The 19950-nt window shown below is 42.3% G+C and overlaps 1 protein-coding gene across 1 annotated transcript in view; it reads right to left on the reverse strand.

The window, feature by feature from the left end:
• SUSD2 (sushi domain containing 2) overlaps positions 1–19950 on the reverse strand; it is a 132890-nt gene that overhangs the window by 45225 nt on the left and 67715 nt on the right. The window contains exons 21-25 of the mRNA XM_075273147.1: positions 18921–19189; positions 15166–15309; positions 14389–14544; positions 6213–6461; positions 703–969 (exon numbers count right to left, since the gene is read on the reverse strand). Of these exons, the coding sequence (XP_075129248.1) occupies positions 703–969; positions 6213–6461; positions 14389–14544; positions 15166–15309; positions 18921–19189 (1085 nt within the window). The remainder of the gene's footprint in view (positions 1–702; positions 970–6212; positions 6462–14388; positions 14545–15165; positions 15310–18920; positions 19190–19950) is intronic.

The raw sequence follows: 19950 nt of genomic DNA on the forward strand, positions 1-19950 counted from the left end.
CTAAAAATGATTAAGATTAATAGGGGTGCCCAAACTTTTTCATAGGACTGTATGCTTGGTAGCCCTGTAAAGCTGTACTACTAGGAAGAAAAATATTCAAGCATCACAATCCATTCTTGAAGTTATATTTTTATGGTTTATACCTCTGGCCTTTCTTCTATTTAGTGATAAAGGTGTATGCACACTAATAAAGTAATGTCCTTCTGCTCTTATTTGGCACAATACAATGTTTAGATCTACAGGGTAGCTGATAAATGTATGATAACTGGGATCCCACTGACCCCAACCTGGAGAGGTTTCAGTGAATAGGGTCACGCATGTTTACTGCCACTCCATGTAATCAATATGGGACATATAGCCATGCTGTATACTAGGTTATCGCTGCAGGTCATATAGATGTTGCATACAGTGACAGTGTGCATGTGTGAACCCCATTCCATTCAATCTCCTCCAGAACAGAGGGCTCGGAACCACTTTTATAGTGATGTGTGGAAAGTTCAACAGTGCAAATCATACATTTTGTCATCTACCCTGTGTATATGTGAGAAATACTTATTTTGTGGAATAACCCCTACAACACTGATTTAATGGCTAATACCAGTTAAATTGTATATTTGTTACTTATTCTCATTACTGCAGAGTCCCAACAACTCTCAATTAGTTGTACAAGATACTGCAATGTCAGAATCATTTTCTCCATACCTGGCCGCAGACTCTGCAGTAACTTCTTGTGGTTACTGTGTGACTCTAAAGTTGCCTTTCCAACATCCAGGTCTCTAGTTGTGAGGACATCAAATCTACAGAAAGAGTCGTTCCCACATATCTCCCTCATGGCCTCATTAAGTGGATCATTGGGATCCTCCTGAACAGAAAAGGTGGGTAAGAAATTGTCGTCATGTTTCTTTTGATAGTTGTCTATCAGCCATTGTGAGTCATAGGTGAAGAGGGAGCTGTCATTGGTCACTGCCCCTGGAATGAACACAACAAGATTATAATAAGATGTTTTTATTACATTGACTCATTTCTACAGGTCCTTAAACTGTGAACAGGCAGAATTTTACCTAGAACATTCAACAGTATAGACCAGGCATGTCCAAAGTCCGGCCCGCAGGCCAAATGTAGCCTGTACAACTGTGAGCAAGCAGAATTTTACCAAGAACATTCAACAGTATAGACCAGGCATGTCCAAAGTCCGGCCCATGGGCCAAATGTAGCCCGTACAACTGTGAGCAGGCAGTATTTTACCAAGAACATTCAACAGTATAGACCAGGCATATCCAAAATCCGGCCTGCAGGCCAAATGCAGCCTGTGTTCAAATTTCACCCTGTCCATCAGCACGGTTGCCTTTAGGGGGCCCTACCAGATCCCAACTGCTTTTTTAATAAGCAGTGGAGGTTCAGTAACAGCCCCTTTTAACTTACCTATCTTCGCTCCTGTTTGGGGCCTGCACTTCCCTCTTCATCCACTAAGGATTATAGACTATATAGACTATACATGGTAATAATCCCAGCGTCATTGCAAAACAAAGGCCTCTTGGAAGGTCGAGCATGATGCTAAAGGGAGCAAACCTTTATTGGGTTATTTCACTGGAATTCTGTCTTCCTAACTACATCAGGAAAGACAGGCTTGCACATTCCAGTGAGCGCCCTCTATTGGTTTGCAACACTGAGGCAGCAGCTGACTTCCTAATTACATTATGGAAGGCAGATTTGCATATTCTTCCCATGGTCCCTTGCGAAGTGGAGTGCTAAAGGCTTAATAGGTCTCCACACACCTATATGGTGGTCTCTCCTCAAGGAGTGACAATATCCCCTTAACCCGAGGTAGGAGGAGGCAGATAGAAGGAGCAGAGAGCAGTAAGTGAATGAGGCCTGATTCTCCCCAGTTCTGCCAATCTGATTGTTAAAACCAGATCGGCAGAAGCAGGGAGAACTGGCGCCACCAACCTGGTTCTGCTGCTGTAAGAGCTTGTAGGCCACAGGCCACAATGAGCCTGTGGCCTACAAGCTAAGTACCAATACTCACTTGTCTGCTCTTAAGTGCCTCCCACTTCTTCCTGCTTTGGACACACATGATGTCACAACATTGCATCTGGAGCAGGAAGACTGGAGCAGGACCAGGGAGAAGACAGGTGAATACTGACTTAATACTGTTATAAGGAGGTGAACCAGTGAAGGGGCCACTGTATGGATTATACAGTACTCCCTTCACTATTCTCCCCCATACAGTGGCTTCACTGGTCCCCTATATTGCATGCATGGGGACCAGTGATGGGACCACTATATTGTGTGGAAAAATTTAAAAGTATGCCATTTGCAATAAAAAAATAAATAAATTATATATATATATATATATATATATATATATATATATATATATATATATATATATACTCTGTAGTTCATTTGCATTTCATGGTAAAGAAGACCTTTCATGTCCTCATAGCCTTCTAGCCAGGGGCATAACTTGAGGGGGTGCAGAGAGTGCAGTTGCACCGGGGCCCAGGAGCCTTAAGGGGCCCGTACGCACTGACATTGAGATTGCAGCTTCCATCTGGTTCATAAACCAAGGAGACCCACAGATTACCCTAACCACACTAAGGCTGATTAAACTCCTTAGCTCCCATAACCATCACTATCAATAATTCACTAAAGGGATGAGGCAGGGGGCCCCAGACAAAAGATTGTACCGGGGCCCACAAGACTTTAGTTATGTCACTGTTTCTAGCAGTATATATTACTGCACATCTATGGGGATGTAAAAGGTTCTCATTAATAGTTAAGTCTAAGGCCTCACATAATGAACTGCAGCCAAAAAGTGCGGCAGGAAAAAATGGAGCATGCTGGTAAGGGCGGGTTCACACCAGTGCCCGATCTCCGTTTTGAGGTTTCCATCTTCTGCCGACAAGAAACGGAAACCTAGCATTAAGTGTCCGCCGGTGAGCGCCTGTGAGCGTCTTCTGCTCTCTGCGGCGAAACCATTATTTTATTATTTTTTTTAACAGGACACAAAGTCCTGCATGTCCGACTTTGTGTCCAGTTAAAAAAAAACTGTTTCACCGCGGAAAGCAGAAGACACTCACGGGCGCTCACAGGCGGGCACTTTGCAATCCCATGCAAATGAATGGGTTTGAAAACTGCCTGCCAGTTTCTGTCTCCTTTCCAGTTTCTCGGGCAGGAAACGGAAACGTGCAAAACGGAGATCAGGCGCTGGTGTGGTCCCGCCTTAAACTGCTCATCTCTGACCAACGGTAATAATAAAACTGAGTCATCACAATAGTTGCTCAGAAATCAGCATGGACATAAAGAAATAACATGAATAACATAACACGAATATTCTAGCAGACATATGAAACTATGCCCAACACCCATTAACCTTTATAGAAATAGTGTGATCTATTCCTTTTTCCCCAAGCAATCTCTAACTTACTCTTTAGAAGAGAATTATCCAGCTTTTGTTCCCCTAGTGTAGGAGATATAATAGTCTGCAGGAAGCAGCTCTGTGTACTAGAAGTCCCCTGATGTCTTACCCAAGAATCACAAAGGAAGGTGTGAACAGATGATATCCATAAGAATGTATAAAGAGTAATAAAAAAAAGAATCCGCCAGCATTATGCAAAAGATGGAAATCCTTTAATGGAGATTGCAGACACCACGTATCAATTCCAAAAAAGAGAAAAATGTGGATCGTGACTTACCGCTACAGGCGATTTAGCTGAGGTGCTGGACCTTGCCTCTGGACAATGGAGGACACACAGCCATGCAGGATATGAAGAAGAAGAAGTACGGTCCGCAACACTCCAATATTCAATTAAAACTTCATATTTTAATTCATCTTCTTAAAACACAATAGACATGATACGGACAATGTGGCAGAAAGAAAACATATAGGTGCAATAAAAAACGCTAACGCGTTTCGAGGTAAACTGACCTCTTAGTCATACCACGTATCAACCCTCACAGGTGTCTTCATCAAGTCTTGATAAATACCCTTCTTGGGGTCAGTATGTGGTGTCTGCAATCTACCTTAAAGGATTTCCATCTTTTGCATAATGATAGCAGATTCTTCTTTTTTTCACTCTTTTATGCAACTCTTGATGTGAAGAGCATTGCCGTGCATCAGGTACCTTGTACTTTGTCGGTGCTGTTGCATTAACATTATTTTTTTGTGTGTGAGTGTGTGTGTGTATAAGAATGTATATTTACAGTATATAGATTACTCTAAAGTATGAGCGGTATGCTACAGAGACACACGTAAATGTTTAAAGGGAGTCTGTCAGCAGGAAAAATGGTATCACATACCTCCCAACTTTTGAAGAACAGAAAGAGGGACAAAATGTGCAGCACAAATTTAGCCCCGCCCACTTTTGTGTTGACTCCGCCCACTCGTTAATTTTTCATGTGCCCGCACACAGTATAATCCTCCTGCAGTCACCCGTAAATTATATGTCCCCCCTCTATCTCTCCCCCAGTTTCATATACACCCTTCATCTGCCCCCAGTTTCATGTCCCCCTTCCATCTCTGCCCCCAGATTCATGTCCCCCCATCTCTGCCCTCAGATTCATATCCCCCCATCTCTTCCCCCAGATTCATGTCCCCTCCATCTCTGCCCCCAGATTCATGTCCCCCATCTCTGCCCCCAGATTCATGTCTCCACATCTCTGCCCCCAGATTCATGTCCCCCCATTTCTGCCCCCAGTTTCATGTCCTCTCCATCTCTGCCCCCAGATTCATGTCCCCCCCATCTCTGCCCCCAGATTCATGTTCCCCCATCTCTGCCCCCAGATTCATGTCCCCCCCATCTCTGCCCCCAGATTCATGTCCTCTCCATCTCTGCCCCCAGATTCATGTCCCCCCCATCTCTGCCCCCAGATTCATGTCCTCTCCATCTCTGCCCCCAGATTCATGTCCCCACATCTCTGCCTCCAGTGTCATGCCATCCTCTCCATCTCTGTCCCCAGGGTCATGCCGTCCTCTCCATCTCGGCCCCCAGTGTCATGCCGTCTTCTCCATCTCTGCCCCCAGTGTCATGCTGTCCTCTCCATCTCTGCCCCCAGTGTCATGCCGTCCTCTCCTTCATCTGCCCCCAATTTCATGTTCCACCTCCACATTATACTTACCTTCTCCTCCGCTCCCTCGCTGCTCTCTGCATGCCTCTCTCGCTGACACATATGCGGCTGAAGCGAGGAGCTGACCTGTGTCAGCTCCTCGCTTCGCCGCTGCCGCCGGGTACTGGTCAGCTCCTTGCTTCAGCCGCATATATGTTCAACTCAGATCTGCGTCCTCTGGATGCAGATCTGAGTTGAAATCGGGACATACCTACCTCCAACTGGGACCGCGGGACATGTCACCCAAATCGTGAATGTCCCGCGGAAATCAGGACGGTTGGGAGGTATGGTATCAGACTAATGACAGTACCTTGTAGGGCGGCTTTTACACTTTCCAAAATGACTTTCTTATTTTGTATTGTAGCTTCATTCTCATGAAAATCAGGATTTTATTCTTGGCCTCCTTATACCCTCATATAATGCCCTCATACAGTACAATGACCTTCTTATGCCCCCATATAATGATCTGTTATGCCCCCATACAGAATAATGCCCCCTTATACCCCATATAATTGGCCCTTTATGTCCCATATAGTACAATGACAATACAGAAAAATGCAAAAAATGAGGCAATAGAGCGCTAGTTTGCATTTATCTGGACTATCTTGATGTTTACCCAATATTACGTTCCTAAGGCCAGCAGCCGCTCCGAGAGGTCCATTGGGAAACCCATCCTAACTTACATGCCTAAAGAGTGGTTGTGGACACACGACCCAAAAAGTTGAGCAGCCAACTGCTAACTATCCATTATATATACTTATATCCTCACTGTATTACTCTTGTAGCACTCTGCACTGTCTATTTTTCTACTTTCTCAGTAATGACACACTACAGACCAGGAAATATGGCGGATGTATGGACCATATTATATGGAACATAAATGTCCATGTACATGGACCCTAACATTTGAAATTTTCATTCTAGACAAAAAACAAGCGTTATAGCCTATAAACTAATATAAGAAAGTGGAAGTATTACAAGCCTATTTGCTCATGTGTATTACATACTGTGTCCAATGGGTTCACCAAATTCATAATAGTAACGATTAGCTACTACCTATCACAGCAGACCTATAGTCTCCTAATGTTTTATGTAACACTCACAATTAGCACCAAACAGGAAAAGTTGTTCTGACGTTGAATTAGGTGATAAAACTGTTCCATCCCTGAGAGTAAAATCATCATTTGGATTGTTGTTCATAACTCCCATGAGCCCCTGTGTTTGGTTCATGAATTCCTCTGGCAGAAGGACGTTGACACTCAGGACCTTTCCTGTTCCTTTCACTTCCACTCCAGTTCCCGAAGTAAACATGGCCGTCACACTTTTGTTAGCACCATAAAACAGAAAGACACCTATCAGAAGAACAAACAAAGTTTAGTAGTGCATCAATTCCATTTTTTTAACATCATTAGAGTTAATTCTTTCTTATTGTACTAATTATTTGATATTTATATAAAATATTAAATATATTGTACCTTTTTATGTCTACAGCAAGTATGCAGAGCTATGTGTTTCTAAAGTTACAAAGTACAAATAAAACCCTCAACACATATCTATCTGTATATCTAAGGGGTTATAAGGATATATAGGGCAGATGTAGTCCACTTTTAGATAGATAGATAGATAGATAGATAGATAGATAGATAGATAGATATAGATAGATAGATAGATATTACAACAATATCACTTAGGCTACTGTCACACCTGCGTTGGGTGACCATTTAGGGATTCCATCCCCCATTTCACTTAAAAAATGCAGGGAGCATTTTTCGGATGGAAACTAGGTGAACCCCTAGTCTTTTTAGGAAGATCTGGTTTCCGTTTTTCGGGTCTCCAAGAAGACTTGAAGAACAGAAACCCCAACGCAGGTGTGAACCTGGCATTATATAGATGACAGCTAGATACAGTCCTATGAAAAAGTTTGGGCACCCCTATTAATCTTAATCATTTTTAGTTCTAAATATTTTGGTATTTGCAGCAGCCATTTCAGTTTGATATATCTAATAACTGATGGACACAGTAATATTTCAGGATTGAAATGAGGTTTATTGTACTAACAGAAAATGTGCAATATGCATTAAACCAAAATTTGACCGGTGCAAAAGTATGGGCACCTCAACAGAAAAGTGACATTAATATTTAGTAGATCCTCCTTTTGCAAAGATAACAGCCTCTAGTCACTTCCTGTAGCTTTTAATCAGTTCCTGGATCTTGGATGAAGGGATTTTGGACCATTCCTCTTTCAAAACAATTCAAGTTCAGTTAAGTTTGATGGTCACCAAGCATGGACAACCCGCTTCAAATCATCCCACAGATGTTCAATGATATTCAGGTCTGGGGACTGGGATGGCCATTCCAGAACATTGTAATTGTTCCTCTGCATGAATGCCTGAGTCGATTGGAGCGGTGTTTTGGATCATTGTCATGCTGAAATATCCATCCCCGGAGTAACTTCAACTTTGTCACTGATTCTTGGACATTATTCTCAAGAATCTGCTGATACTGAGTGGAATCCATGCGACCCTCAACTTTAACAAGATTCCTGGTGCCGGCATTGGCCACATAGCCCCAAAGCATGATGGAACCTCCACCAAATTTTGCAGTGGCTAGCAAGTGTTTTTCTTGGAATGCTGTTATTTTTTGGACGCCATGCATAACGCCTTTTTGTATGACCAAACAACTCAATCTTTGTTTCATCAGTCCACAGGACCTTCTTCCAAAATGAAGCTGGCTTGTCCAAATGTGCTTTTGCATACCTCAGGCGACTCTGTTTGTGGCATGCTTGCAGAAACGGCTTCTTTCTCATCACTCTCCCATACAGCTTCTCCTTGTGCAAAGTGCGCTGTATTGTTGACCGATGCACAGTGACACCATCTGCAGCAAGATGATGCTGCAGCTCTTTGGAGGTGGTCTGTGGATTGTCCTTGACTGTTCTCACAATTCTTCTCTGCCTTTCTGATATTTTTCTTGGCCTGCCACTTCTGGGCTTAACAAGAACTGTCCCTGTGGTCTTCCATTTCCTCACTATGTTCCTCACAGTGGAAATTGACAGGTTAAATCTCTGAGACAACTTTTTGTATCCTTCCCCTGAACAACTATGTTGAACAATCTTTGTTTTCAGATCATTTGAGAGTGGGCTGTCCATGCTCGGCGACCATCAAACTTAACTGAACTTGAATTGTTTTGTAAAGAGGAATGGTCCAAAATACCTTCATCCAGGATCCAGGAACTGATTAAAAGCTACAGGAAGCAACTAGAGGATGTTATCTTTGCAAAAGGAGGATCTACTAAATTTTAATGTCACTTTTCCGTTGAGGTGCCTATACTTTTACACCGGTCAAATTTTGGTTTAATACATATTGCACATTTTCTATTAGAACAATAAACCTCATTTCAATCCAGAAATATTACTGTGTCCATCAGTTATTATTAGATATATTAAACTGAAATGGCTGTTGCAAACACCAAAATATTTAGAACTAAAAATGATTAAGATTAATAGGGGCGCCCAAACTTTTTCATAGGACTGTACATATATACTCGACAGATATAGATAGATAGATAGATAGATAGATAGATAGATAGATAGATAGATAGATAGGCAGTCAGTCTATGGTATAGAAGTAGGGTCTCTTTTGTGGGACAGCAGTGGAGGGGGAAGGTGAATTCAATAGTTGGGAGGAGTACTGCAGACAAAATGTACTGGATAGGGGAGATACCAGGAATACTCACCCATAGTTGGAGGGGGGTAGGGGTTGCTGATGCACTGACAAGATGCATTCTTGGCAGGGATGACAATGCTGCTGTTGCTGCTGCTGCCTATGATAATCTGTACAGTATGTTCAGGTTGTGATTGAGTTTAGGACAGTGAAAGGGGTAAAATTGGGCACAGTGTGACAGTAAGCTGACTTTAGTGTTACACTGTGCCACCACCAACCAAATGCCATTAAGAATACTCAACAATGTATCATAATAATATATAATACTAGCAGTACCTGCAACTTCGTCTGTGGCCCCCTCACCCCCTACGTGACCCATCTGCAGTGCCGCCCAGTGCGCACATGGACCACAAGGCCCCCACCTTGTACCCCGCTGGCTTCACCCACCCCCTCGACCCCGTGCTCCCTGTCCCAATTCCTACAACTGAGCGGTGCTGCACAACTTATAACCCCTGTAGAAGAGCTATGGAAACAGTGTAGCACAGCAGGACTACTCTGCTTCCATAGTTTCAAGTTAACAGAAACAGACTACCGTATATACTCGAGTATAAGTCTAGTATTTCAGCACAGCTTTTGTGCTGAAAAAGCCCCCCTCAGCTTATACTCGAGTCAAGCAAAAAAAAAATAAAAAAAAGATTATATATATATGACCAGCCACAATAGTAATGTATAGAATCTCCCATAAAATGCTGAAATTTTTTTTTTAAGCTTTAATATTATAAAAAAATAAAATAAATAAAAGTTCTACATCCCTCCTTTCCCTAGAATACATAGAAAAGTAGAAAATGACTGTGATACACAAACACATTAGGTATCCCTGTGTCTGAAAGTGCCCGGTCTACTGAATATAGGGTCTCTGCAGTGCTCCTGTTCCATTGGGAAGGGGTTAATAGGAGCACTGCAGATACCCTATATTCAGCCAGGCTGAATTCCAAGTGGGGAAAAAAAAAACAGTCCTCAAACTCAGGGAAGGGGCAGACAGACAACCAAAACACCCCCTCCCCTTCCCCAGCACCCAGCAACTACTGCACCCAAAAACTCCGGCCATTTTAATTTTTGAAATTTTCCAGTAGCTGCTGCATTTCCCCCCCTCGGCTTATACTCAAGTCAATAAGTTTTCCCAGTTTTTTGTGGTAAAATTAGGGGTCTCGGCTTATATTCGGGTCGAGTATATACAGGTAGTTAGTTGTTTCCGGAGCACCCATTCTCCACTATGGAAATGACTGGAACAGTGTAGAGCAGCAGTGCTTGATTGTTTCCATAAGCCCCAGCATAGAGGCTGGGATTTATGGATAGTTTTTCCCAGGAGTGATTTTCTGACATGGGCTAGATAAAAATAACCCCTGAATGAAATGTCAACTTGGATAATAAAGAAACCTCGTATAGTTAAAGTAAAAGAATAAGAATAAAAATGATAGCGGACATACAGTTATAGCTCAGGCAGAATTGTAAGGGATTGCAGGTATGATCTAAATAAGCATTGGGTCATGCCACAAGAGGGCATAAAAGTTCTTTACCAGATTGCCTATGAAAAAAAAGGCTCTCAGAAGCTACATTTGGGTAGTGTTTCTGTCGATTCGCTACTAGACATGCTTCTACAATGCATTCGAAAGATATTTTGTTGTGTTGATAGTCTTTCAGAGGGGCACATTATTGTATTGGCTATTTTTTTTACATCCAAATCACCACTCTAAAAAAAAACTTGTCAGCTACTATCAGTCATGTAACACAGGTCATTATGTAACACTAGGCTAAATATACAATACATGCCCTGCCATTAAGATCTTACAATGTAATGTAATAAGTATTCTGCTTCAGTATGTAGGGTATGTTCACACAGTGAATTTTTCACTTGGATTGCTGTGGAAATTCTGTGCGAAAATCCCTGTAAAAAATGCAACCAATGTTTCACATGGCCATTAATACAACTGTGGAATCTGCATTGCAAAACAAAGAAAAACTAGTCACTACTTGTCGAGGACTCTGTGCCAAACCATGTGGAAACCACGTTAGGTAGCCACATAATGAATGAGGAAAATCCTTGTGCAGACCTACAATTACACGTAAATTCTACTGTGTGAACATACTCTAAGACCACCCATACATCATGGAAAATTGTCAGCCTTATACATATTCAGCCAAAAGCTGAATTCCTCTTGACCCCCTCATAAACCCTCATAAACCCCTTAAACACATGCACATTTGGTTGAGCGTCTATGTTTTTTCAGTGGAGAGCAGTGAATAAGCAGATCCCTTGGCAGTGACCCAGTAGAACAAAAGAACAGGCAAGCTGAAATTCAACATGTCCAGTCCTTTTCCCTGACATCTGCAGTCAATGGAAGGTTCCGTACTTGTTGTACACATTAGACCAGATTTGGCCAATTTTTATCTAGTGTCTATAAAAACTATAACCTGTTCCCTCTGCAGCCATTTTTCATTTTTGTCATAACTTTTTTATTTTTTTTTTATTTTTCAGTTCACAGAACCATATGAGAGCTTAATATTTGCAGGACAAATTGCACTTCATAATGATAACATTTAATATTCACGGACCATACAGACGTGCATGCACACACACATACATACACATGAATTACACGCATGCACACACATGCACTGATAAAACATGTCTGGTATCTTTAGTGGCTGCATGTACACTACAGTATTTTTCACAGGCCTCCAGGCCATGGACTTGGCTGTTCCATAGACTTCTTTGTGCACAAAGCTGTGAATTTTTCATGCTCCATAGAAGTCTATGGAGATGTAGAATCCACAGCCCAGAGACTGTAGTGTTACTGTAGTGTGCAAGGAGCCTTACTGAGCAGCAATATTGGTCAGGCAAAAACTGCCTGATTGTCATTATTGCTTATTATACAGGGAGCTTTCATCACTGAAACCCTCCAATAGATAGTTGTGTAACTGGAAACCAATTTTACTCTTTTGCCCATGAACTACTTCTAGATTACATTGGAGGGAGGGGGGAAGGGTTGCACTATGTTGTTTCGGGTGTAAATCAGTGGCATAACTAAGAATGATGGGGCACTGTGGCGAGGTCTCCCCCCTGACGCTGAAGACCCCGACTAACCCACCCCCTGCATTCCTGCACACAAAGCGTTGCACCTCCCATGAGACGACCTGAAGCAAGCGCTTTAGGCGGCGCTATGTCAGGACCCCAGGGAGGGCGGCATTTTTGATTACCTAAGCCAGTCCAGGAAAAGCTGTCCTGGACTGGCTTAGCACCGAGCGGTGGTTTGGGGAGGCCACTGGAGCAGTGCTGCTCCAGCAGCCTCCCCTCACGCTCAGGCAGAGAGCAGGTCCACTCTGTGCCTGCTCTCTGCCTGCGAACGGCGCTAAGCCCCGCCCCCTTCGCTCTGCCAAGCCCCCTTCGCTCCGCCCTGCACGCAGTATTATGCCCCATAGTGACACCTGCACACGGTATTATGCCCCATTGTTGCCCCTTCACCAGTATTATGCCCCACAGTGGACAACCATGAACAATTATTATACTCTGGGGGCTTTTCAGGTAGGAGAAGAACCAGCGTTGATTGGCCGACTGTATAGCATTCGGCCAATCAATGCTGATTCTGCATCGAACTTTTCCATTCGAATAGCGAGTGGTACTCGATTAAGTAAGAGTATTTCGAATACCGTAGTATTCGATCGAATACCTACTCGATCGAATACTACTCGCTCATCTCTAGTTCATATCAATGTTACAACAAATTAGTAAAATGCCAAAATAATAAAAATTTAAAGTGGGAAAAAATATTTACTGTAGCACTCTGAAAATGTCAATTTCAGTGTGATATTAAAAATTTTACTTTAGCATAACCAACAATTTAACATGTTTTCCGCAAGCGAAGCCGCGGTTTTTCTACTAGTAGAAGTATATAGGTGACAGAAGATGGAATGGGTTTACAGCTTTACACATTCCTTACTAGTTGTGATGTCATGTGGTGTCTATGATGTTATGTGACCTGTGATACCATGCACCTTGTCATCATAATAAGGAAGATTTGAATTAATTATTAAGCGGGAGTGAAGGCGTTAACTACAAGCTTAGTTTACTTATTGATATTAACAATGTGTTTTGTTGTATTTTTTAAATAAAGCCCTGCACACAGTATTATGTCCCTTACTGGCCCCTGCACACAGTATTATGTCCCATAGTGGCCCCTGCACACAGTATTATGTCCCTTACTGGCCCCTGCACACAGTATTATGCCCCATAGTGGCCCCTACACACAGTATTATGTCCCTTAGTGGCCCCTGTACACAGTATTATCCCCCATAGTGGCCCCTGCACACAGTATTATCTCCCATAGTGTCCCCTGCACACAGTATTATGTCCCTTACTGGCCCCTGCACACAGTATTATCCCGCATAGTGGCCCCTGCACACAGTATTATGTCCCTTAGTGGCCCCTGTACACAGTATTATCCCCCATAGTGGCCCCTGCACACAGTATTATGTCCCTTAATGGCCCCTGCACACAGTATTGTGCCCCATAGTGGCCCCTGCACACAGTATTATCCCCCATAGTGGCCCCTGCACACAGTATTTTGTCCCTTACTGGCCCCTGCACACAGTATTATGTCCCTTACTGGCCCCTACACACAGTATTATGCCCCATAGTGGCCCCTGCACACAGTCTTATGTCCCATAGTGGCCCCTGAACAGTATTATCCCCCATAGTGGCCCTTGCACACAGTATTATCCCCCATAGTGGCCCCTGCACACAGTATTATCCCCCATAGTGGCCCCTGCACACAATATTTTGTCCCTTACTGGCCCCTGCACACAGTATTTTGTCCCTTACTGGCCCTTGCACACAGTATTATCCCCCATAGTGTCCCCTACACACAGTATTATCCCCCATAGTGGACACCCATAAACAATTATTATACTCTGGGGTCTTTCTCCGCTGTCTTCTCCGCTGGCGTCCTTATGAAATTACGTCAGACGTCACATGACCCGGGACGCAGGCCGGGTTCATGTGACGTCAGAAAGGAGGCCTGGCAGGATCGTGCAGAGGTAAGTAACAGTGTTTGTTATGTTCCCTTACCTCTCCCAATCCGCCGATCATTATACTCGGGGGTCTGCAAAGAACTCCGAGTATAATGATAGTATTTGTGGGGCCCGCGGTGTCACTTGCCGATCCCGGCTCAGCCAGGATCGGCAAGTGAATAGGGGCCCTAATGGCCTATTTTTTTTTTTTAAAAAAACGCAGCGGTAGCGGCTGTCACTGGGCCCCCTAATGGCCCGGGCCCTGTGGCAGCCGCCTCCATTGCCTCTATGGTAGTTACGCCCCTGGGTCACAGTTTGTCACATTTGTATATGGTTGCAACAAAAAAACAGCACACAGTCATGCTCACTTTACAAAAAGGAACATAGTTTGTGAATAGAGAAGCTCCTTCTCCACAAAATCTCTTTGAGCTCTGTTCTCTCAGAGGTTCCCAGCAAAATGTTCACTGATTATTTTGCATTAGAAGATTGCAAACTGTGCGGCGTTCTATAAGCTTTCATTATAATAATAATTTATACTAGCAGTTACACTCACCCTTAAGATCTATCCATGTCTGATTAAAGCTTAGACGTTCTTGGTTGAGAAGAACTTCAGGCATCAGTAAATCTTCTGCTAGCCGTACCTCGATAACATCAGAAAGTCCTTCTTGCATGGCCACAGAGGAGAATCCAGTGACTGAAGCGATGGAACCTTCAGTGAAAAAGTATGCAGTATGTGAACTTTAATGGTCACCTTTGTAGCATTTGAAGGACAGATAAGGTGTACTCATACCGTATGCTATTTACAAGTAGTATCCAATAGTAACAATTTCTAGGCCATGCAGTTTAAAAGGTTTCCTTACATGGATTGGGTACTACTGTAATATTCCTGTAATCCAGCATTAATGGGATGTGTCTTGAGTTAGTAGACATGCTAGATTGTTGGGCAGTATATAAAATGTATTCTATTTTAGAAATGGGGTTCAGTCTACTGAATACAGATGTTACGTCTGCAACCTTAGGGACAGGGAAAGAAACGACTGTATATTCTGTTTATGCATTCATGTCAATAGCTGCTACCTATGAACCTTCTTTATACACTGAAGTATATGTGTACAGCATGTCACTACAACTGTTCCTAGTGTGGGGGTATCTCCAGAAACACTCACCTAGTACTTGTACAAATGAATTTGACACTAGCATACATGAAAAATAAGACTGAAATCCCATTCAAAAAATATGTCACCCTTTCATCCATGACTTATAAACGATAAAGAATTTTGGTCTTCATAGTTCCTTTAGTGGAATATTTTGAATTTAGGTCAATGCATACCATTGGCATGTTTAGCAGGCTGTGTCCTCCCCTGGATCAGGAGTGACTTATTATCGGAGCTGACCAGTATGTATTCTCCTTTGCCCTTGAAAGTGTAATTGACCTCATCAAAGGTAATAAAATGAGGATCCCCAAAAGCAGAAGCTGCAACAGACAGATAAAAATGATATTTATTAATAAACATTATGTGGATTTAGATTTTTAACATTTAATTCCTTTGAAAATATCAAGATTATGTAAGTTGTTTTTTTTTTTTTTTGTTTTTACCTACAATAGTGCTACTGCTTACCCAAACCTATGAATGCCTGTAATTTAAGGAACATAGAATAAAGGATAACTTATAAACGATCACAAATTGTGAGAACGGTCCTTATTCTGTTGTTGTGCTTATCTTCCTTTCTCAATCAGTTCCTGCACCAATTTTTATTCATTGAGTCACAGAGTCACCCAGTCTTATAATACATAAAATGCATAGACCCTGCTCTCTCCGGGCTTTCTCCTCTTTCCCTTAGTAGTATAGTTCCTTCTGCTACTTCATGTTCTTACTTAGTCCTTTGTTTGGACATTTGCTATGTGTTGCACCTGAATGTGGATTTAGTTATCGCTTTGTCTGCTCTTACTCCATTCTGGTTAATGGCTATGTTGCTTGGTCATGTGTATTTCTTTTCAGATTCTGTTATTCTGATGTTGTTTTTGTCTAGTTTGGTTCCTGTTTTTTTCTGGAATCTGTAGTTTCCTCTGTCTTTTCTGTACATTCTGAAATCTGTAGTTCAGCAGAATTTAGTTTCTATATTTGTTTGGACTTTCCTGCTTGTTGTGCTGTTGTTTTTTCCTGGCTGTAAACCTAGCTGTGATGGGTCTATATCAGTGGCGTAACTAGGAATGGCAGGGGCACCATGGCGAACTTTTGACATGCCCCACCACCGACACCGAAGACCTCGACCGACCCCTCCTACGCACTCTTGCGTGCTCTATTATGCCACATCGTGGCCCATTCACACAGTATTATCCCCCATAGTGGCCCCTGCACACAGTATTATCCCCAATAGTGGCCACTGCACACAGTATTATCCCCCATAGTGCCTCCTGCACACAGTATTATCCCCAATAGTGGTCCCTGCACACAGTATTATGCCCCATAGTGGCCCCTTCACACAGTATTATCCCCAATAGTGGCCCCTGCACACAGTATTATGCCCCATAGTGGCCCCTGCACACAGTATTATGTCCCATAGTGGCTCCAGTACACAGTATTATGTCCCACTGTGGACACCCATAAACAATTATTATACTCTGGGGTCTTTTCAGACCCCAGAGTATAATAATCGGAGTCCCAGGGGGAGAAAAACATAAAAAAAAACCTCTGTTACTCACCTATCTCCCGTCTCCTATTCTGTCGGCCTCCGAAGTAGTCGATCTTCAATGACATCAGACGTCACATGGCCCGGGACGCAGGCCGGGGTCATGAGACGTCAGACGACTAGGCCGAAGCCTGCCCGGATTGTGGAAAGGTAAGTAACAGTGTTTTGTGTGTTTCTTACCTCTCCCGGGCCACCGATCATTATACTCGGGGGTCCAAAAAGACCCCCCCCCCCAGAGTATAAAGGTAGCGGCTGTCACCAGGCCCCTAATGTCTCGGGCCCTGTGGCAGCTGCTTCTGCTGCTATGGCGGTAGTTACGCCACTATGTTAATGTAGTGCCACTTACTCGGCAGTGCGCTTTTCCTCCCGCATCCTTTCATTACAATTGATGTATGACCTGCCCTCATTCTGCTGGCTCCAGTCTTCTGTGGAACACGGTGGTGACTACAGGATCACAACATCACTCACCCTTGTCCAGAAAAGGAGCACAGGCACAGTGGAGGAGGCTGCGACATAATGCTCATATGGTCTTCCAGTTGCCACCATGTTATGGACGTGGCAGACAGAATGGGGAGTGGGTCTTCCATCCATTTTAATGGGGAAATAGCACTGCTGAGTAAATGTCACTACATTAACATATTAACCCATCCCATAAACGTTGATATGAGGCTGGTCGCCAAATACTAAAAGCTATATTACATAGATCATTTGACTGCCACTGCGCCCCTTATTAATTTACTGTTTGTTTGTTTTTTTAATCAATCCACCCCTTCAAAAGATATGGCCCTTGCAAGGTTATAATATACATTAACCCTAATTCTGGATGATAGTCTTATATTTTCTCTGAAATAAACAAAGGTTACCACCCAGTTGGAGAATCAGAGCTAGTTTCCATATAACCTATTTAAGGACATATTTTTTGAAGGGTTTGTGTAAAGGTAGTCTACCACCGCTAAAATCAATTCTAAGCCACATGCAGGCTATTGTGGGGCCGGTTGAAAATCGTGCTCCACTAGGTGTAGTCCTATCCCGAATGCACCAAGTAAGAACATATTGCATTAGGAATATAATCTGAATTTCTCATCAGCAAGGCTGCACTTTGACACAAGAAATGTATGTTCATTATGTCAATAACTGACCCTACACCAGCATATAAGTGTTATAAAAGCTAATTCCCGGAGTATAAGAGTCCATGAGCCACAGTTATAGGAGGACATAAGAAAGTTGACTGCTATAGGTGAAGCCAGTTTTGCAGTCATGTGCAAACCATCATTAATACAGGCCTTCAGTTCATCATGAAACCATCTCAATACAATAGCATAAAGTGCTAAATGAAGAATTAGGAAGGTTGTAATGCACAACACAACCACTTAGTGGCCATTCATAGCATATGAGATATAGGAAAGACATCTTGTGACAGAATATCACAAAATCATGTTGAAAGCTGGTCATCTGGTGACGCATATCAGGACCTGTCCAGCCAATCAGAAAGCTAAGGTAAGATATATCTGTATGTATATATGTATGAATGTAGTGGACCATATACCACTTGGATTAAGTTGTACCTATCAGTCAGCAGCATTTACTCTGCACTCATTCTTGTTCATTGGTAATTTGCATCAACAGGATTTCAAGTTCATGTATATAACTGAACTTTTTTTCCCGGGATCTAGATTTATATGCATAGTGGTCAACTGGATCAATAGGCTGCTTGCCATCCTTCTAAAAACCTCAAGAAAGTCAAGATTATATTATGTTAAAAGCCATTTATTTGTGATGTGTTGAACCATCTGCATTATAAATCTGTAACTTAATTTGAAACTTCAGTTTTATTAGCAGTAAATTGTCAGATTTTATCACCCTCTATATTTTCATTTCATTATATACATTAAATTTAAACGACAACTGCAATGCATATTTTTATTTAATGTTAAACCTGTGCTATAACCATTTTCCACTAGATGGCGATATGACTTCATACAAGTAACGGGGGATGATCAGCCACCAAATAAATCCATCAAAGTGAGGTTGTTTATTGCGATATAGGCAAAACAAATGCGCCTTAAGCACGTTATATTCTACATATACATTTATTGACACGTGTATATGGACAACTGAATATAAAAGGAAACTTCAGAAAGGCTCTAACTTTGTAACTCTACAACTAACATGTTTCTAATCCCCTAAAATAGCATATACGGGGCAAAACTATTGTAATATGATGTACAGCTCCACATAATGGTTAAATATGGTAAATACTACCATATAGTACTCAAATAATCCCAACATAGTGATGGAGTAACACCTCCATATACAAAATGGTAAAAAATAAAAAAAAACAGGTTTTAGCAAGTGTTTGTTTTATTAATTGCAACCTAATATTGAATTACTCACCAACTTTTGGGGGCTTGTATTTGCGGCAGTCACTGGATGGCCTGAGCTGTAAGTAGTACTGGCAGTTATCTGACCACAGGCAACAATAATAGAAACTGATCACATCATATAGCCAGTGAGAGAACCCCGGTACTCTGGGAGGTTTCCTGTATGGGGGAGACCCCCAGTCATGGCCTCGGTCAGGGGTGCTGCCACCTATTGAATCATTAGTAAGGACCTGGATTCCTCTTTTGTCATAGCAGCACTGCTGTCCTGCTGCATACTTAGGACTGTGAAGAGAATACAAAATAGTCAGATCCATAGGCTACAAATCATTCTTCTAGATTTCCCATAATCATTCAGTGTATAGACTTACAGTAGGCCAGAAAATGTAGAGTACAGTGACGTCTTGTAGTAATAGCATTGCTAGCACCCCAACAGTTATATACTTCATGGAATATATGTATATAAGGAGAGGTGTCGCATAACCTGAAGCTCCAGGGCCCAAATACAAAGACTCCAACAGGGTCTCCTACTTATCTGCCATTTATAAGACTGGTGCTTACTTATGTGGCAAACACCAAGGCCCCATAGCTAGCCACCTGTATACTATACATACCTGACTGCAGTAAGACATTTTAATGAAATTCAGGATTTTCTTATGCAGAATACCTACAAAGGCTTTTAGGGGGTTTCTTCTCCTGCTAGGGCTTCACTCTCCACTGTAACTGTCCCCAACTGCAAAGTGTGACAAAGTGGCAGATGTCACTCAAGCATTGGTGGGATGAGAGGCTGAAGCCCCAGTAGGAGAAGAAACAATCAAAAAGCCTTTTCCAGCTAATTTTATTATTAATAATAATGATAATAATAATAATAATAATAATAATAATAATAATAATAATAATAATAATAATATAATAGTAATAAATAGCAACTACAACAAAACCCTGATTTTCATGTAAAAGGAGCTGCAAAGCAGAATAAGAAAGGAATCTTTGGAAAATGTAGAAGCCGTCCTACAAGGTACAGCCAATTTTCCAGCAGATAGACT

This window comes from Leptodactylus fuscus, chromosome 1, assembly GCF_031893055.1.
Source record: "Leptodactylus fuscus isolate aLepFus1 chromosome 1, aLepFus1.hap2, whole genome shotgun sequence".
NCBI classification, from domain to species: Eukaryota; Metazoa; Chordata; class Amphibia; order Anura; family Leptodactylidae; genus Leptodactylus; species Leptodactylus fuscus.